At 38.4% G+C, this 17,625-nt stretch overlaps 4 protein-coding genes across 8 annotated transcripts in view; 2 read left to right on the top strand and 2 right to left on the bottom strand.

Moving 5' to 3' along the window:
- Nucleotides 1-747: 747 nt before the first annotated feature.
- angel1 (angel homolog 1 (Drosophila)) lies at nucleotides 748-4,535 on the top strand. Of its 2 annotated transcripts, none has more exons than XM_014029857.1 (10): nucleotides 748-845; nucleotides 1,354-2,169; nucleotides 2,289-2,524; nucleotides 2,625-2,694; nucleotides 2,781-3,217; nucleotides 3,346-3,490; nucleotides 3,579-3,689; nucleotides 3,791-3,821; nucleotides 3,935-4,098; nucleotides 4,190-4,535. In XM_014029857.1, exons 1-10 carry the CDS (start codon nucleotides 779-781, stop codon nucleotides 4,348-4,350), a joined length of 2,238 nt encoding a protein of 745 aa, XP_013885311.1. In that variant the 5' UTR covers nucleotides 748-778; the 3' UTR covers nucleotides 4,351-4,535. The 2 variants fall into 2 exon arrangements, with proteins under 2 accessions (XP_013885311.1, XP_013885312.1); XM_014029858.1 differs by lacking the exon at nucleotides 748-845 and adding an exon at nucleotides 852-1,025.
- Nucleotides 4,536-5,892: 1,357 nt separating this feature from the next.
- On the bottom strand, nucleotides 5,893-12,174 carry vash1 (vasohibin 1). Of its 3 annotated transcripts, none has more exons than XM_014029851.1 (8): nucleotides 11,947-12,166; nucleotides 11,326-11,552; nucleotides 10,917-11,005; nucleotides 10,540-10,596; nucleotides 10,129-10,203; nucleotides 8,646-9,027; nucleotides 8,061-8,170; nucleotides 5,893-7,016 (listed from the first exon to the last, which is right to left on the bottom strand). In XM_014029851.1, exons 2-8 carry the CDS (start codon nucleotides 11,545-11,547, stop codon nucleotides 6,944-6,946), a joined length of 1,008 nt encoding a protein of 335 aa, XP_013885305.1. In that variant the 5' UTR covers nucleotides 11,548-11,552; nucleotides 11,947-12,166; the 3' UTR covers nucleotides 5,893-6,943. The 3 variants fall into 3 exon arrangements, with proteins under 3 accessions (XP_013885305.1, XP_013885304.1, XP_013885306.1); XM_014029850.1 differs by having other exon boundaries at nucleotides 11,326-11,693; XM_014029852.1 differs by having other exon boundaries at nucleotides 5,893-7,013; nucleotides 11,326-12,174.
- A 210-nt stretch (nucleotides 12,175-12,384) lies between these two features.
- Nucleotides 12,385-15,260, bottom strand: fcf1 (FCF1 rRNA-processing protein). Its single transcript, XM_014029854.1, has 8 exons — nucleotides 15,152-15,260; nucleotides 14,821-14,885; nucleotides 14,586-14,657; nucleotides 14,349-14,497; nucleotides 14,172-14,244; nucleotides 13,977-14,064; nucleotides 12,858-12,952; nucleotides 12,385-12,689 (listed from the first exon to the last, which is right to left on the bottom strand). The coding sequence occupies exons 1-8, from the start codon at nucleotides 15,152-15,154 to the stop codon at nucleotides 12,641-12,643; spliced, it is 594 nt and encodes a 197-aa protein (XP_013885308.1). The 5' UTR covers nucleotides 15,155-15,260; the 3' UTR covers nucleotides 12,385-12,640.
- A 545-nt stretch (nucleotides 15,261-15,805) lies between these two features.
- The window catches only part of arel1 (apoptosis resistant E3 ubiquitin protein ligase 1), a 15,888-nt gene continuing 14,068 nt past the window's right edge, over nucleotides 15,806-17,625 (top strand). The window contains exons 1-3 of one of the 2 annotated variants that reach the window (XM_014029855.1): nucleotides 15,806-15,880; nucleotides 16,625-16,846; nucleotides 17,036-17,204. In XM_014029855.1, the coding sequence (XP_013885309.1) occupies nucleotides 16,699-16,846; nucleotides 17,036-17,204 (317 nt within the window). In that variant the 5' untranslated portion in view covers nucleotides 15,806-15,880; nucleotides 16,625-16,698. The remainder of the gene's footprint in view (nucleotides 15,881-16,624; nucleotides 16,847-17,035; nucleotides 17,205-17,625) is intronic. The other variant, XM_014029856.1, reaches the window with a different exon arrangement.

Below are 17,625 nucleotides of genomic sequence, written 5' to 3' on the forward strand. Positions count from 1 at the left end.
AATTCCCAGCATGTGAAAACATGCCTGGCAATAAATGTTCTGTCTGTTTTGCACAGAACTCTCTTTAATACTTTGTTTCAGATTAGCTAGAATTTCTAACTTACTTAAAGTAGTCTTGATCTCTTTTTCAGTCTTACTGGARTTTTTTTCTTTGAACACTGGCTTTCTTTTCACTCATTTATGGTCAAGTATGTGTATTATATGGCTGAAATGTATGGAAGCCCATTTCCGCCACCCTGATAAAAAATAAAACTTGTATCTCATAATTATGAGATAGTATCTCATTATTATGACTTAGCTATCTCATTATTATGAGATACTATCTCATAATTATGACTTAGCTATCTCATTATTATGAGATAGTATCTCATAATTATGAGATAGCTATAATTATGAGATAGCTAAGTCATATGACTTAGCTATCTCATAATTATGACTTAGCTATCTCATTATTATGAGATACTATCTCATAATTATGACTTAGCTATCTCATTATTATGAGATAGTATCTCATAATTATGACATAGCTAAGTCATAATTATGAGATACAAGTTTTATTTTTTTTTTTTATCAGGGTGGCGGAAATGGGCTTCCAAAGCAATGGGWTAAAAGTTAGCAAAAGCAAACCAAAACAAATTAATTAGAGTATTCTTACCAAACAAATGACTTTTTGAAGACAACAAATAAACAATTTAGACGGTACACAATGCACATATGAAAAAAAGTGTTATTTTTAGGACTGCAGAGTGCGCATGCGCAGATTTAGGGGAAAAAAAACATGATTGGCAGTTTGTTGTTTTATGCGCTTTACCCCTTATCACGGTACTTGTCGCGTGGAAGTGCAGGTAAAAAGAGTCATGCAATCATTTGTACCCGAAGACGTAATTTGATTTAATAGCACATTTGCAGAGGTAACATATTACGTTAGTAGCTGACGAACTTTCCAGCACACTCTCGACCAGTTGCTAAGAGCTAACATGCTTTACTGCTGACGGAGCAGTGTTGACGCTCCCAACGTGCCGTTGGTAAAAATACGTTTTTGCATTTAAAGCTAGTGTCGAAATGAGTTCTGTGATTACTACTTAGGTTTTAAGGGTCATATTTTATATTTTGTGAAGAAAACGTGTTTTGCATTTCAGACTGCTGACTAGTTTTAGCTCATGTTTGGTTTTATGTTTATAACGCCCCCGTGTGACGTTACTTCTCAACCGCGTATGTTTTGTGTGCAGTTTGTTTAAAGTTGCTAATTTTGTCTGGGATTTTCTGTTTCTAGTTAACCAGTAAAGTTGTTCAAGATATTGCTTTTTTTTAACATTTATCTCGGTTATGCTTGTTTGTTTTTCTGTTTTGTAGAAGAGTCAAAGAAAAGTGTTCCTCCTTCGTTGGTTAATGGCAGGACATTATGGGATGGTGGTACAAACWCCTACAGTCAGTCTGAGACAGTCCTGCATGACCAGAGAGGAAAAACAATGGGAGATGCGAAAGAAAGGGTAGACGAGCCGGATCCTGAGGACGGCGACACTAAACCTGACATGGATAAGGAACCATTAACAGCTGGACCGCCTAATGAATCAGAAAAAGACACAGCTCCAAAGATGAGTGAAGTGCAGTCTGGATTGAACGGAGAAGGAGAAGCTTCCAAGCACAAAGACGGGAATATTYCAATCCACCGTAAGGACACTGAAGATGAAAGCACCTTTTCACCTCACGATGACATCAGTCCACAGCAAACACTGATAGCACAGTTCAAGTGTCTGCAGACAGAGGACAGCATACAGGAAGTTACCTGTCCTGTACAGAAACAGACAAAGTCTGAAACATTAGAAGTGTCTGCACTTGACGCTGAAGAGGTCCAATGTACTTTCTTCACAGATGAGCAAATCCAAATGTCAAACTTAGCTGAGTCACAGCCTCCAGCTAAAACTACATCGGGAGTAACTGAGTGTTGGGATGAGTATATAGCTGTTACCTCTGAAGCAGCTGGGGAATCAGAGATTGTAGTCGCCTCATTTCTGCCCAACACTCAAGCTCATTCTGAGCTTGGTGATGCACAAACCAGCTGGCACTTTCCTGCAGGGCCTGGTCTTGCACAGGAAGTGCAGTGCCCATTGTGGCAACTTCCTCCTGGAAGCTATTACCCTCCGATGGGGCCGACAGTGCCTTTTGAAGGTAAAACGTTTGCGCTTCCTCAGCTGAAATAAATAAGAATGTGCTGTTTGTCTTTATTCATCCATAGAGTTTTAACATTCACCTTCATGTAAGTGGTCCTGTGTTTGTTGTTCCCCCAGTAATGTGGAGAGTGTGGGAGGAGTTATCTCATAGCTCTGCTGCACCTGAGTATGCTTTGACCCCCTTTTCATCCAAAAGTACCTCATTGGACTTCACTGTTATGTCCTACAACATCCTTTCTCAAGACTTGCTGGAGCTCAATAACCATCTGTACGCACACTGCCCCCTAGAGGTGCTGGACTGGAACTACCGCTGCAGTCTGCTTCTAAAGGAAATAGAAAATTGGACTCCAGATGTGAGTTAAATGCACTTTTTTATACTGTATATATAGAATTGCATTATATTTCTAATATTATTTTGTCATTAATTATTTGTATGTGTCAATCTGGGTGTAGATACTGTGCCTTCAAGAAGTTCAGGAGAACCACTACCATGACCAGCTGTATCCAGTCCTTTCTCAGTTGGGTAGGGCAGCCGAGACACAACAGAGGACCACTAATTGTGAATGATGTCGTGACAAACATCAAAAAGTGTCTGTCCGTGTTCTCCAGGCTACACCTGTGTGTACAAGCGGCGTACAGGAACCAAGACCGATGGCTGTGCCATTTGCTATAACGGCTTTGCTGAGGTAGCAGTTTCCAAGCTGGAGTTCTTCAGACCCGAGACGGAGCTGTTAGACCGGCACAACGTGGGCATCGTTTTGCTTCTTCAGCCATTAGTCGCCCAAGGAGACGAGGTCAAGGAGGTGGGCCCGCCGCTGTGTGTGGCCAACACACACCTGCTCTTCAACCCCAGGAGAGGGGACTTGAAGCTGGCACAGCTGGCGATCATGCTGGCAGAAATCGACACCATGATCAAGTCCTGCGAGGCTAAAGGTCAACACTGTAATGTTGTGTTTTGTGGGGACTTTAACTCCTGCCCACACACGCCTTTGTACCAGCTGATTACCACCGGTGAGCTCTACTACCAGGGTCTGCCYGCGTGGATGGTGAGAAAACAAAAGCAGAGATGATCACTGTAATCTGTGCTTAACTTGAATGCAGTACATTATTGTTATTGTACCACCATTATTTCAGGTATTTAAATGATTAAGCTTATGTTTGTTGTGTCCAATAGATTTCAGGCCAAGAGGACCTGTCATACAAGCCTACTTACCAAACACTGTGTGCCCCCTTGTGGCCCAGCTCTCTGGGAGTCACTGACCGCTGCAAGTACATAAGTCCTGACAACAGTACGGTTGAGAGCCAGCACCCAAAAGCAGGTGAGTTATTGAAATGCTTGTCATGTTTATCCAAGCAGAGGATTTGTAGGTTTCATGGCCTTCTTTTCTGTTGTTGTTTTTTTTTTAGGAAAACATCAGTACAGCCATGAGTTTATGCTGCATTTGCGCTATTGTCCAACTGCCTGTGTCCGCCCTAAAGACCTGAAACTGATTCCAGGCGTGACTGACAACAAACCAGGTGGGAAACATGCATACTGAAAGCACACGACAAACATTTTTTTTTAAAAATCTACTCTTCTTGAATGTGACGTTTCTGGTTTTAATTCACATTTTAAACAGATCCTTCAAGGATTAAACAAGATTATATAAGGTAACGCCATGTTTTGTGTTTATTCTGTCATTTGATGTTTTCATATCCCAATAAAATAAATGTTTAAAACAAAAACTCCATTGAGCGACAAACAAAATGTTCTGGCTTTTCAGCTTCAGACAGACGATCAGCCATCGGTTAAACCTGGAGTCGGTCTATAAACACGTACTTCCTGGCGCTGGCTTCCCAGAAATCACAACCCTGCACTCTGAAGGAGGAGCTACTGTTGACTACATCTTCTACTCTCCAAAACCCCTCGTTGCTTCTCAGCACAAAGGTGCGGGGACAGAAATAGAAGCAGCTGAACATTAAACCTCGTTAACGTAGGAGATACTTTAATGATGTCCTTGTTTGTTTTTTCCTTCTAGCTTGTGGAAAGTCTGCAGGCGGAGGCCTAAAGCTTATCGGCTGTCTCTCCCTCCTGTCTGAGGATGCGCTGTGGTCACTGAACGGTCTCCCCAATCACATTTTCCCCTCAGACCATCTCGCTCTGGTTGCACAGTTTCAGCTGGACCTGAACACGGCCTAAAAGGAATGAACATGTTTATGGTCAAAGGACCTCATTTTTTTTGTTTGATATTAAGAGTTTCAGAGTATGTTCAAAAACAAAGAATTGCTGTTTTGCCATGACAAAATTCTTTTTCTTTTTAGTGTGAAACAATTTTTGATGAATGGCAACATTTGTAACATTTCAATAAATACTTTTGAATATTATACGACTCCTATTTTGCATTAATTTGATTCAGTCGGCCAGTAGTAGTACGTATTCCAGTTAAAGGCCAGGTGTGCGGCTCGTGCCTGGTGATCTGAATGTTTGCTTRCATCTCGCTGCCCTCAGGCAGTCAGTTTATCTGTGTGTGGTTAATGCATCAATGGATAATTCATGCAGTTGAGCTTTAATGCACGATGGTGCTCAGTAAAGAGTCTTGAATATTCTCTTAAGGCCCTGTCACACTAATGTTTTAGACGACTTGTGCAGACTTTTGAAAATTTTGTTAGGACTAAGTTACTTATATGGGTCGATTTAAACATTTCAATTTAAGAATCCATAAGAGGATTCCAGTCATTTCTTTTTATTCCATTGTCATTGTGTAAAATGTTAGTGTGACATGATGGCCGTTACTATTATCCTTTTCCTTAAAAGTAATTGTTGCYAATAATTTCTAGTCATCAATGAGATGAAAACTTCAGGAAAGAAAGCCTGCTTGCCTCTGTAGCACCAGTTAAATGTTTTTTATGGTTGTGCACAACACAATGACTCCTGGATTCTTGAAAGGAAGATATGTATTTTCTTTATTAAACAAAAAAGAACCAAAAAATCATCTTCTGCTGTATCTCAGTACATTGTTGGCAGTACTTTACACAACACACAGCTCCCTCTGAGGTATATAATCAGTCTACAACAAAGTCTGTTCTAGCTAATTGATGTTGAATCAATGGAAGCCCAATGGGCTGTTTGCTGTGTCGCAAGGAACACTTACTTATCAAGTTTAGGTCCATAAAACAATTTAATTACATATTATAAGAAGAGCTCACAACCAACATTTTCTAGYTACTTACATGACTGCAGCAAACACTGACACCTAAATCAGTGCTTCCCAAACRTTTCAGCTTTTGACCCATCAAAGACTTGCAACTCCAGCTATCTTTGGTTAAATACTATTTTTTTTGTCTTGCAACAATTGTAGCACAAATGTGCTATGATGTATTCATATTCCTTTATTTTCATTTATTTTCAGATTTTTTTTAGATTATCTTAGGACCCCCAGCTTTATGTTGAATGACCCACTTTGGGATCCTGACTCCAAGTTTGAGAACCACCAATTTAGTGAAGAGACGTGTTTTCCCAATATTTAACAAGTTTTTACATTTATTTAGTTCAATATATATTTTTAAAATCTCTTTCAAATGTATCTATAACGATGGCAGAAAGTGTGCCATGTTGGAAAAAAATCTATCCACTAAAAATATTTCCTGACATAACTATATGTACTCATTGTCCACATTATAGCTCAGAGATTTCGGAAATGCATGTGAAAGTGACCATAAATTTGATTAAAAAAAATGAAAATAATGCACAAAAAACCTTTATTGTGATTCTGCAAAACAAATGCATTTCAGAACGCTGAAATAAAAACACCCAGACTAGATAAAAATGCTGACAGTAGCAACATTCAGAACAGCATTTGGTGAATATTAAGTGTTAACTGGTGATCACAAACACTGTAGGTAGTATAAAATGACAATAATTGTAATAAAAAATACAAAATCCAGATAAAAGTGCAGTAAAACATCTTTTTACATCTTTGTTTCAGTGGAAGTCAGGGACTTGAACATCACTTAAGGCAAGTGAAAGTTGCTACAAATCAAAGTTGGACGGTATTAAGCAGATAAGCCACAGACATGATGTATAGACTGATTAAAAGCAGGGATGAGTGGCAGCTATGTCATTTAGAAATAGATGGTTCATGAGTCAGTTTCTGAAAATTGGTTAATAAATGCCCCTTTATTTTTGAATATATAACTCATCCTGACATAGCAGCATCCTAAACATGCTCGTCTCTGGGTGTTGGCTCACTGTGTCACACAGTGCTCAGATAAAAACTAAAATATTGGGCTCAGTAATAGTTTTTTCCCCTTATTTTTATACAAGGCACAAGGGTTTATACACTAGTCACTCATTATAGGTGTAACTGTTACCCAGTGAAGTCAAAGTGGTTTTATAATACATCATGTCTTTGCATACTACCAGTATGATGACTGCAGAGAAACCTAACAGCATAGAGACATGTGATGTGTGTATTTGTACATTTACATTGACTGGCATTTTTCCACAGCTTCAGAGAAAGATCAACTACCTTTTTTTTAACTATGTAAATGCACTCCCCCCACCCCTTTTATAAACTGGGAGCACAGCCAGCACCAATTACTTCAGCTGCTTCAGAAAAAAAAAAGCTTTTAACAACATAAAAGCWGAATAAAGTGTTTCAGGAAGAACATTTTTATAGTGATCCATTCAAGACCACATCCAGTGAGCAAGTCAATGTGCACACGATTTCATTTAGTTAGTGGTCCCATAAACAGGTGTGTGARAAATGCTTCAAGCAGGACAATATTTGTTTTCAGACTCGAATCTGGTATCCGCTGATATCTGCTGATTTTTGTTCCAAGGCCTTCTTCTCTCCAGAGGGGCTGCTAAAAAGAAAAGAGAAAAATTTAAATAAATAGTAAAAAGGACAAGTGRAGGTTTCCATTGACTGAACCCACTGAGGTTTTCACCAGAGGTTTATAATAATTAAGTACATTTTGTTACAGTACTTTTACTTTGTTACATTTTAACGCTAAAAATGATACTTTTACTTCTTTACTTTAAAATTTAACACCTAGTTACTTGTTACAAAATTAAATATGTTCAAACACATCATAAAAGAAGATGTTTATGCGCTCTAAAAAATGAAGTGTTGAATTTACTCAACAAAGTTAAGATTGGTCGAGTAAATTGAGCAAAGAATAACACATATAGCTCAGTCTAGTCAARCTGGCTTAGTGGAGCCAGTTTGGTTCAGTAAATTCAACAATTTATTTATTAGAGTGTGTAAAACTACTTTTATTTTCCCAATTTGTGTGAACAGTTTTATTACTTTGACTTAAGTAGTTTTCTCATCAGTGAAACATTTTTACCAAAGATTTTTTCTGTTCATGTCATTTTACTTTTACTTAGTTATTTTTTTCAAGTACTTTATAGACCTCTGGAATTCAAGTTGAACACTTTACTTTTGTTGCAAAAATCTAAACTTGTACAAATTTTTCCAAAATTACAAAGATAAAGATAGGAATAGAAAAAAAGAGACCTAATGGTAGAAGTAAAAAAAAAAACTCTCTCATACTTGACTGACTGCACAGACGATCATATTAACCCCCCATAGTAATCATCCAAACACTTAATTCTACACTGGAAACAAATGTAACCTCTAATAAATCCTGCATTTTTTTACTCTATTATTACAAAATAAACTAAATATCACACATATGCTTTTTATGATTTTAAGTGAATCTCTGTATCAGTTTGAACTCAAACTTAACTATGGTTACATTTGTAACGCATTTAGGCTCCAACAAGTTTGTTCAGAACTTACTCTTGTTTTTGTTTTGRCTAAAGTTGCAAAACCCGCCCTGCTGTCTAAATTATGTTCCAGCACCTAAATAAGGAGGAATAAYTCAGTTTGGGATCAACCGTACCGTCTCTCGACTCGGCTGATCCTCCGAATGGGGCTGTTTYGTCCTTTATGAGGAGAACCCACGCTGTTTCTCCTGTCCTTCACGGGAGAGGGCGGCGCCGCCTTTCCTATCTGCAGAAATAAGTTTGGAAAAATGAACAAGCTCGTCAGAACTTCATTCACTTCCAGCTATTATTACCCTGGTGAGCTGTCCGTCCTGGTTAGAGTGCCCGTGGCTTAAAATCTGTTCATGCCTTCAAAGTGATTGTGCAGAACGTTCAGCGTAAAAGAGCAGCTGTTGATGGACTGAGCCATCCGTGCGCAAAGCATTAGTTTTATTACACACAGTACATTATCTTAGCGTGAAAGATGATGAGAGAGAAACACTTGGAAGAAATTGCCTCTCAGCCAGCAGATGAACCGAGTCACTGAGCGTGGAACATTCYGTCAAAGGAAATTTAATAAGCAGATAGGACGGTCAGTTCATTTGCTGAGGACAAATTGTTTTTCTCATCATTACTTTCAATTTTACCACTCATTTTACTGCTAAATAAGTTACAAGAACACCAGACAACCAGTAAGGCCACAGAAGAGCATCCCACTGTACCTTCAGCCTCATGTCTCGGGTGTGTCTCTCCAGCTCTTTCCGCAGCTCCTCCTTGCTCAGCTTGTCCACGTCCAGGACCGAGTGTTTCCACTCGATCTGCTCCACGCTGTGAGGATCGTGGGACACGTACTGGCCGATCTTGATCTTGCGCAGGGTGTGCCAGTAGGCCCTGTAGGCGCCTTCGAAATCCTGCACCAAGTCCAGCAGCGTTCGAAACGCCAGCGGCTTGAACATGAGGTCCTCCCTTCGGCTCATGCCCAGCGCGCCAAAGCGCCCCCCGCTGTGAACGCCGAGCACAATGTGGTAGAAGTGGTTCCCTGAGAAGTGAGACTTAAAGCTGAGGGGGAAGCGCTCCACACCGGGCATGTTGTTGGTGAGATGACTGGATCGGGAGAGGTCAAGGTGAGGGACATCGGTGCTCTAATTTCTACATATGAATGCATTTTAAGCATTTGTTTTTAAAGAGGACATATCATGAAAATATCTACGTCTTTAGCAATTAAATGCCTTTTATTTTGTACTTGTAGGAGTAAAGAAATTTTGAATTTAGTCTCTACCAGTGCTGGCTAAATATCTTTATATTCTAATTTGAGTCATATTTTTCAACACGTTCAGTTTTCTGTATTTTATTTTGATGTTTTCTGAACAGTGGTGGAGTTAGACTTTTTTTTTGCAAGGGATAGCACAGGGGTGGCAAAGGTGTGTTTTTCAAGGAGGCACATGTAAATAAAGAAAAGCGCTCTGAATTTGAAAATTCAAGATGGCCACCACAGCTAACTCCAAATGGCTTTAATTCAGCCGTTTTTAAAAAATATTGAACTCAAATTTTGCATGATCGTAGCTACAAGTGACTCAAAAAACATGCAACTTATTATTCGTCCATTTTTAGACCTACAAAGTAGAAAGTTATTGTAGGTTCATGCTAATAAAATTTTCAAAATAGCCACCACAGCTAACTTTAAAAGGCTTTAATTAATCCATTTTAAGACTTACTGAGATGAAATGTATTGTGGAGTAGCTAAGAAACTAACCACTAATGCTAATGCTAATTTTACAAATGGCTGCAGTGTTGCCCCTATCCTTATCTAAGGCCCCCCGTCCAAGAATTTCATGGCACATAGTAATTTTAATTTAAATAACGCCAATAATTTCTGCGGTCTCTCTTTCGCATTCACCTCTCTCATGAAACTCCAAGCTTTGAAAAAAAAAAGTGCTTTGAGGAATCCAGACCAAAGCATTGCAGTTCCACTTCATATAGACCCCCAACTGAAGGATTCAAGTGTGTAAAGGATGGATTTAAAAGCAGGATATGTCTCCTTTAAGTAGAGTTTTCATTTTACTCAACATCAGATGGAATCAGGTCTTTTCAGAAATGACCTTGAGACACAAGGTCCACACTAAACAGTCATCACAACAAAACATGCAATAACACAATTAAAATTTCAGCTGTCATGCAACATCCTCTTTGTGGCTTTAAAGATACATTGCCAGGATCACCGCCTCCAAACATTTGATTGGCAGAGCCTCTCGTGTCATCTCCTTGGCAATGTCCATTAACCTGTGATAAATAAAAAAAATAAAATAAAAAGATTGTTAGCAAAAAAACACCAGCACAGCAGGGAGCTAGTCACAGAAAAAAAAAACATGTTATTTGAGCCTGAGAAACAGAATCTAAATCCAATAAAGTGAGGACAGACACAGACATCCGCTGACTGACATTAGGAGCTTCTCCCAAAGCCCTGGTAAAAAAAAAAAAAAAAAAGACACAGCTAATCCACATCCATCAGCCCTCACTGAGTAAAACCTTAAGACATCAACAAACACCACCTGTGTTATCCTGTGGCTGATGTCTTTAACCTCACAGAGGTTGGAACTCAAAGTGAGATTTACTCACGCAGTAAGAGGTCGGCTTTTCTTGATCTCAAAAAACTGTGTTCCTGTGTGATTGTACCTGTAAGAACCGGTTAAAGTCAAACGGAAACATGTGATGGAAGAGCACAACTCCTCAAACTGCTGACCGTTTATTATATATATTMGAGATTGCTGATTAATTATGAATGAATTTCTTCATGTAGTGAAGATTGAGGTTGTAGGCTCTTCACTGGCCTACATTTTATCTATACTGGTTGACCCATATTTATGTCTAAGAAAGCAATAGAACTATGGAKGTATATATAATATTACACTCAGTTACAGCAAAAATCAGTGTAAAATATCAGATATTTTGAAGCCTGCCCATTAAGGTTTTTACAGATTTTAAAGGAAGGATACTGCAATTCCCAGATGTATTTTTGTATGGCTTCCAGGCGTTGGGGGATCGTATTCGTAGGTTGGTATGTAGGCACACTTGGTACTGGAATCTGCAACACAAACAACTTCATACAATCACAGTATTCACAACAGCTCCAGAATGTAATCTCATTAAACKTCTGAGCTCTTTTCGGTTTCTTATAACAYACAATATCCTGTTGCAAGTAACAGAAATCYTAAGGTTATGAATATAACCACGGTTCCTTGAAGGAATGGAACAAAGTACAACACACAGTTGTATATGGGACAAATGACTGAAAAGGAACTAATCTGATACATCTTGTGTTGTGCAATGCATCTTGGACAAAGAATTAAATGAACTAAACTACAACATACTGTTGTATTTTCTTAGTTTCCTTCACGACTCTACCTTGGGCAGGTCAGTGGAGCCTCTTATCTCCTTCGCCAGGGCTTCACCATTCGGATGGATTCGAGCCACATGTCGCCACATCCTCTCCCAAGTGTCTTCATCCACCGGGAGGCCTCCTCTGTTCACATAGAAGGGCACCCCTCCGTCCCTCAACTCTTCTTCACCTTCATCCTCCTGCTCCTCATCCTTCTCCTCCACTGAGCCCACAGTGYCCTTCAGCATCCCTCCTTGAGCAGGCAGCAGCACAACACAGTCCCAGTAATGATCTGAGTGATGCTGGACCTTWACTGGTTAATCAGCAGATTAAAACAGGTTCCAGCAGCAGATGGTCAAGGCATGACGTCCAGGAGATTATGACAGCAGTGTGTCTCATAAAAAAAAAAAATCAACCAATGCATTGATTTGCTCCAGTGTAGGCAAGTGAATGAAGCAGTGATTTAAAAGTGAAATAAAAAAAGACTTTGCAGCAAGTGTTCCACGCTAAAGMCTATCTATTCCTGCAAATAAGGCATCAGTTTGATTTAAGCTGTAACATGTAAAACCTCATTTTATTACAAGTGCTATTTTTAAAGGAGAAGCGATCATAAAGTCGCGAATGCAACAAATACAAAATCCCTGTACCGTTAGAGGTCGTTCACGCCAAGAAAAAGAAAAAAATCCAATAAATCAGAATTCCTTTAAGATCCCATCTCAACCCCAACCGTCCAGTTCAGGAAAGTCTCACAAAATCCTTTCCTCCCAGGTCAGTCGATTCATTGTTCCTGCAGCAGATGCTCTTTACGGCTTCGAGTGTCAACGAGCCGCTCGCTCAGACACTCCCCGATCTTCAACTACTGCGCATGCGCATGATTTATCTCAGCTGAGAGAAGTGGTGCATTCAGGTGCTCCTCGGAAGACGTTCGTTTGAGACCCGATACAAATATTGACTTTTATCATGGCTGAAAGTTGTGTCAATTTGGAATGTAAACACAAAGAAATTAAATTGTTTATTAAAAAAAAGAAAAGGAATTCTGCAATTATGTTTTTTAGATAAAACTTGTTTTTTAAATGAAGAAAACATTTCAATTGTTTTTTTTATTTGCAACAAAACATTTTACAAAGAGAAAATTATTTAATTTGCAGAGATGAAACATAATCAAATTCACCCTGATAATAAACAAATTTAATGTCAAAACTAAGTGTTTTTAACCTTTCTTTATTAATCATACACACCAATAAAATAAAATAAAATAAAAGAAATTGAAAAAAAAAATCAGAAAAAAAACTCAACTGGAATCTTTAGTCTATTTACACATCTAGCTCAGGTGGATTTATTTTAAAACCTTGGAGCACCATAGTCATCAGGCATCCGTTCGATGTTATACCTGTAATTAGAAATAAAAATCATTTATGATGTTTTTATTTTTTACTTTTTCAAAGTGCATAAACACATTTGAAGCTTTTGAGACAACTTTCTKAATAAGGTCAAACTAAAACATGCAATGGAAGAGCAGGGCTGCGTCCACAGTCCTGTGGTTACAGGAACATGTTACCTGTGGTTTGAGATGTACATGATGGGGACTCCAGGTATCTTCCTGACCCTTCTCTTCAGATCTCTGTCCACAGTAGCCAGGATGTAACACTTGTGCTGCAGAAACAGTTTTTATATTTTTATTCACTCTTCTCCAAAAAAACACTGGACTACATCACATAAAAACAAACCACCAGCTGTACCACAATTATGTTAARTGAGTAAAAATTGTATTAGGTTTGGATATTATTAATTGTAAGATGAACATGCTGGTTTTATGCAACTACAGCACTACATGCAAAATAAGGTCAACGTTTTTTGAATAAACATAAAATGTTCCCAGTATTATGCGTGTTCACCTTTTTGTTTTACAAAAGATACAGGTTTTAGAACTTCTAGACCAAACATTTTTCTGAGCTCCTCTTTGCTGAACAAACAGTATATTCATTTTTWAAAAATCAGTTAAAAATCTCTGTTGGATTGAAGTGAGCTGGCCAACCCGGTGAAGATTTTTGCAAAACACTTTGAATCCTTATTATTTTGAAATATTTCTCGTTTGCAAAGCTTCTAGAAACTAGGAATTTCTTTTGAGTATTTTATAATATTTACTGCCAGTTGATGTAGAATCAACAAATGTTTTGTGTAATCAGTCTTCGTCATCACACTGCGGCCTTTTACATCACACTGCATGACATAAACCAGGATCAAAGTATGCTCCAAAATTTCATCAGACATATTTGATGCTGTTCAGTCAAGATTAATYTTGCAGTTTTGTCCTAAAGAGCATGAAATGATTTTTATCTTGAATGTCATCCACAAAGGCTGGTTTTATGCAGCATCCTTCACACTGAGCGAGCTGCCAAGGCTACTCAGATTTTCAATTATAACCTCAGTGTCAAGCCTGGAGCACCCACTAGTCTGTTACTGAGGGAGAATGTGTAAGAGTTTTCCATCAATTACATCATTTCCATAGGCTGTCCACAGTATTACAACTACGTTTTTACTTCCTGATTGCTGCAACCAAAGAATTTTTACCTGTATCTTTCTTTAACCTTTGTTAAATAAATCACAGTGTTCACCAGTAAATTGATAATCTGCTAAACGTATGCCTGTCGAACAACTGTATCTTTAGATATATTACCTGTGTTACTCTTTGGACTAAACAGTCATCAGCGTATGTTCCCTTGTGTGAGCAGGGTAGGCGCTCAAACCGAGGATCTTTGGCAATCCTGGCACAAGAAAAGATYGATGTAAATCAGAAAAACATTGTTTAGCCAAACAAGAAAAAAAAAATAGGTATTTGCCCTCAGAACTGAATTATAGCACAATTTTGTACCTGAGTGCAACTCTATATTTTAATCCAAGCTTCTCAATCTCAGCCATCACACAATCTGTGATGTATGGGATACCTAGATAACAACACACAATTTTTTTTGTATTATTACCCAATTATACCATCTACATTTAGTATAACAAGTAACTAATATAACATCTGAATTGTAGTAGTACTTACATTTGGCGTAAAGGCAATCCATCATAGACTGAACAATGTCCAGTTTGGCCTTGATGGAAAAATTTATGAAGTTGGTGTCAACAAGAATGTGGTACGGTGGGCCAAGCTGAGTGTTGTACTGGAAAAACAGGCATGATGGATACTTTGTGCTGCGTGAGAGTAAAAAACAAAGAGAAAAGTCAAGAAGACCAGAACCACACTTAGGTTCAAGTTTAATCTGCTGTGAGACAAACTTACACTTCTCGTTCCTTAAGTTCAGAGGGGTCCTTCTTTTTCTTTTCTTTTGCTTTAGCTCGATCTTTCTCTTTTCTGTAACAGAAGTAGGAAGTTGTGTTAGAAAGAAAAAAAKAACAACCAATTATTAACCATTTTTGTTACCCTTAATTAGGTGAATAAATGAAGTAGCCTGGACTCGTACGAAAGATGATTAAATCAGTGACTTTAGTAAGAAAATAAAACAAATAAAACTTACATCCTGTTATCTTTGAGATTGATCATTCTTTTCATTGCAGCAAACTTCTTTGTCTTCTGCTTCCCCTGTTAACAAAAGTTAAACCCCAAAAGAAACAAATACAAGTTAACATCACAATCAGCAGAAAGTTATTTATATCATCACTGATATTAAATATTCCATCTTCCTTTTAAAAAAGGGAGAGCAACCAGTTTACGTGAGATGCTAGGCTAGCTGAGCTAACTTCACGTAGCTTTAAATTCAACAAGTAACAACTAACACAAGATAGCAAACTGGAACAAATTAAAAAGCGTACTGTAAGGTAGCTGTAAAGCAGTTCATTATTAGTTACCATGCTTTGATTTTCAATCCTTGGCTGAAGTCTGATTTTGGATGAATTTTGGTCCTTCACTCCTCGTGCGTCGACGATATGATGACGCAATCAAACATCGACGATTTGTGCTCGCTTCTAGGTGTTGAGCAGAAAAAAAGCACCCCTTCCTTAAAAGGCTAGCGCGTCACAAGAAGGCGTTTGTTTTGTTAAATAAATTGAGTAAATTTCATAAATGACAAACTACGTTCGGGGTTTTAATACACAATTATTATTATATTTTTTAATGATATATGCATTTTATCTGGTGAACTAGGCTACCGGGTTATATTGCTCTGTACCAGGACCACACCATACCATACCATACCATACCATACCATACCATACCATACCACTTTTATATATAAAGCACTAACACAAGGCCAACCAAAGTGCTATACAAGAGACAGACACAACAGGACACATGTAAAATTACAGTCAAAAATACAAAAAAAAAAAAAAGAAAAAAAAGAAAGAAAAGGACAGCTACAACAACGAAATTCACCCAACCGCTATATTGATGATAATAATAATCATATTATTATTATTTTTAAATAGTTTAATTTAAACGTGTTCCACAAAGTGGGACCGTTTGACGGGAGGGGTACGTTTTTTCAGCACAACACCTATCCGGCAGCTACGCTATCGCCTGAGAGACGAAGGTATTTGCGGCGTTCGTTAGCGTGATGGATTAGTTGCTGTTTTACCTTGGTAGGATCATGCTTTGTTTATTAGTTATATTTCAGAAGATTCGTTATGAACTTTTGAGGATGCACGCCCTTATAACCACTATTGGCTGTTGCCGATTTTTTTTAGAAAAGACAGTGACATTGTCGGCTAAATTGACTAGCTGTGTTAGCATTTGTGTTGTCTTTATACAGCAGCTGCTGTAGGTTCAAACAGCYTAATGTGACAAGCGAAAGGGATTGTGTTGCAATTAACGTTTATATTTTGCCCCGTGGTGTTGCTATTTTTGTAAAGATCACTGATGGCAGTCACGTGAGATGCACGTTAGGATAATATATTATTGCTGCTGAAGATTTTTGTCTGGTTGGTTGTTGTTTGTGGCAGCAAATAACATTTRGTTAACCTTTTTGTAACCTGAGCTACCGAGTCCAGGCAGCTCATCATTGCACTGTTGTCGGATAAAATTACAAATAGATTATTGCTGGATTTGTTTTGCTTCAGTGCCTGTAGACAACAGCCTTTGAGACTTTTATCCTTGTTTTTATACATTATTTTATAATCCAGTATTTTCCTTGTCATATTATTTTCCACTCTTCAGTTTCACTGTTTTCTTACGAAATTTGAAAGTTTTCAAACTGACTAAGGTGTTGAAAACCTAAACTGTCAGATGAGTACTTGACATAACTTTATTGAACAGTTTTTTTACATTATTATTATTATTATTTTACCTTTTTTACATTTACATTGTACATTTTGCTTACATTGCAGGTTATCTGGTTACTGCAGTATGTGGCAGTTCTGTGAGCACGGAGGGACATGAGTGAAGGCTCAAAGATGGTCTGATGGACCGCCGCTTCTCCTTGACCCTTCTTTTCTGCTCAGTGTTGTGGATCTTCTTCTGGGAAATACGCTGGAAGAACAGAAAAGAAAGTGAGATTGAAGAATGGCTCCAAGGACACAACCTCTCTCAATACAGGCACTTATTTGAAGGTCAGTGGGTTACAGTTTGTATATATTATTTCCCATCCCATTGAGTGCATAACGCAATGCTCGATTGTTCTGTTTAGTGTCAGACTAAAATATATTCAGGCAGTGTTTGCAGTAGTCCTAGTTGACATTGTTTTGTCTGCCAGAGGGACATTGGGCTTTTTTTTAATGTGCTGTCCATGTGTCATCCAGATGTACAGACCCTGGAGGAACTGAGTCTGAGTGTCCTGGACCGTCTGGAGGAGGTCGTTAGCGAGCAGCAGCGCTGGAGGGAAATTGCAGAGGCTCACATCCAGCTTCTCAGAGACTTTGCCTTCCAGGAGTGGCTTTGTTCCCAGAACCTGGAACATTATTACCAGACGTAAGCAATGGAAGGTCTTTACTCAAACATTGCACCAATATGGCATATATGTGTCATGTTGCTTTGSAGGTTATTTGTTTAAAAGTCATTAATGCTGCATTGTTTCTAGCACACCACTTTTTATTGTTAACAGAAATGTTTTGTTTGTTGTGGTGAGGTTTTATGCACATTTTGTCCAGGCTGAGTTTAGTTGTCCACTTGAGGGCACTGTCTGTGAATAGCAGAGTAGATGTGTGGGCTGCAGTGTTTCATAGGGTCGCTGCAGCAAAAAGTATTCTTCTGAGGCTGAGTGAGTTGGAGACCCTGTAGCAATGCAGATGTTTGTGACTTGGGTGCTTTCTGTAAAAAACAAAAAAAAAATCTCTCTCTCTCTCTCTCTCTCTCTCTCTCTCTCTCTCTCTCTCTCTCTCTCTCTCTCTCT

Source organism: Austrofundulus limnaeus, unplaced genomic scaffold, assembly GCF_001266775.1.
Source record: "Austrofundulus limnaeus strain Quisiro unplaced genomic scaffold, Austrofundulus_limnaeus-1.0 Scaffold959, whole genome shotgun sequence".
In the NCBI taxonomy this organism is placed as follows: domain Eukaryota; kingdom Metazoa; phylum Chordata; class Actinopteri; order Cyprinodontiformes; family Rivulidae; genus Austrofundulus; species Austrofundulus limnaeus.

Excerpts from the sequence above, each read along its gene's own strand:
- fcf1 (XM_014029854.1), bottom strand. Across the intron at positions 14,498-14,585 it reads GAACTTAAGGAACGAGAAGT|CACAAAGTATCCATCATGCC; the intron begins GTAAGTTTGTCT and ends ACTCTCACGCAG. Across the intron at positions 12,953-13,976 it reads TAGTCCAAAGAGTAACACAG|CACAAGTGTTACATCCTGGC; the intron begins GTAATATATCTA and ends CTGTTTCTGCAG.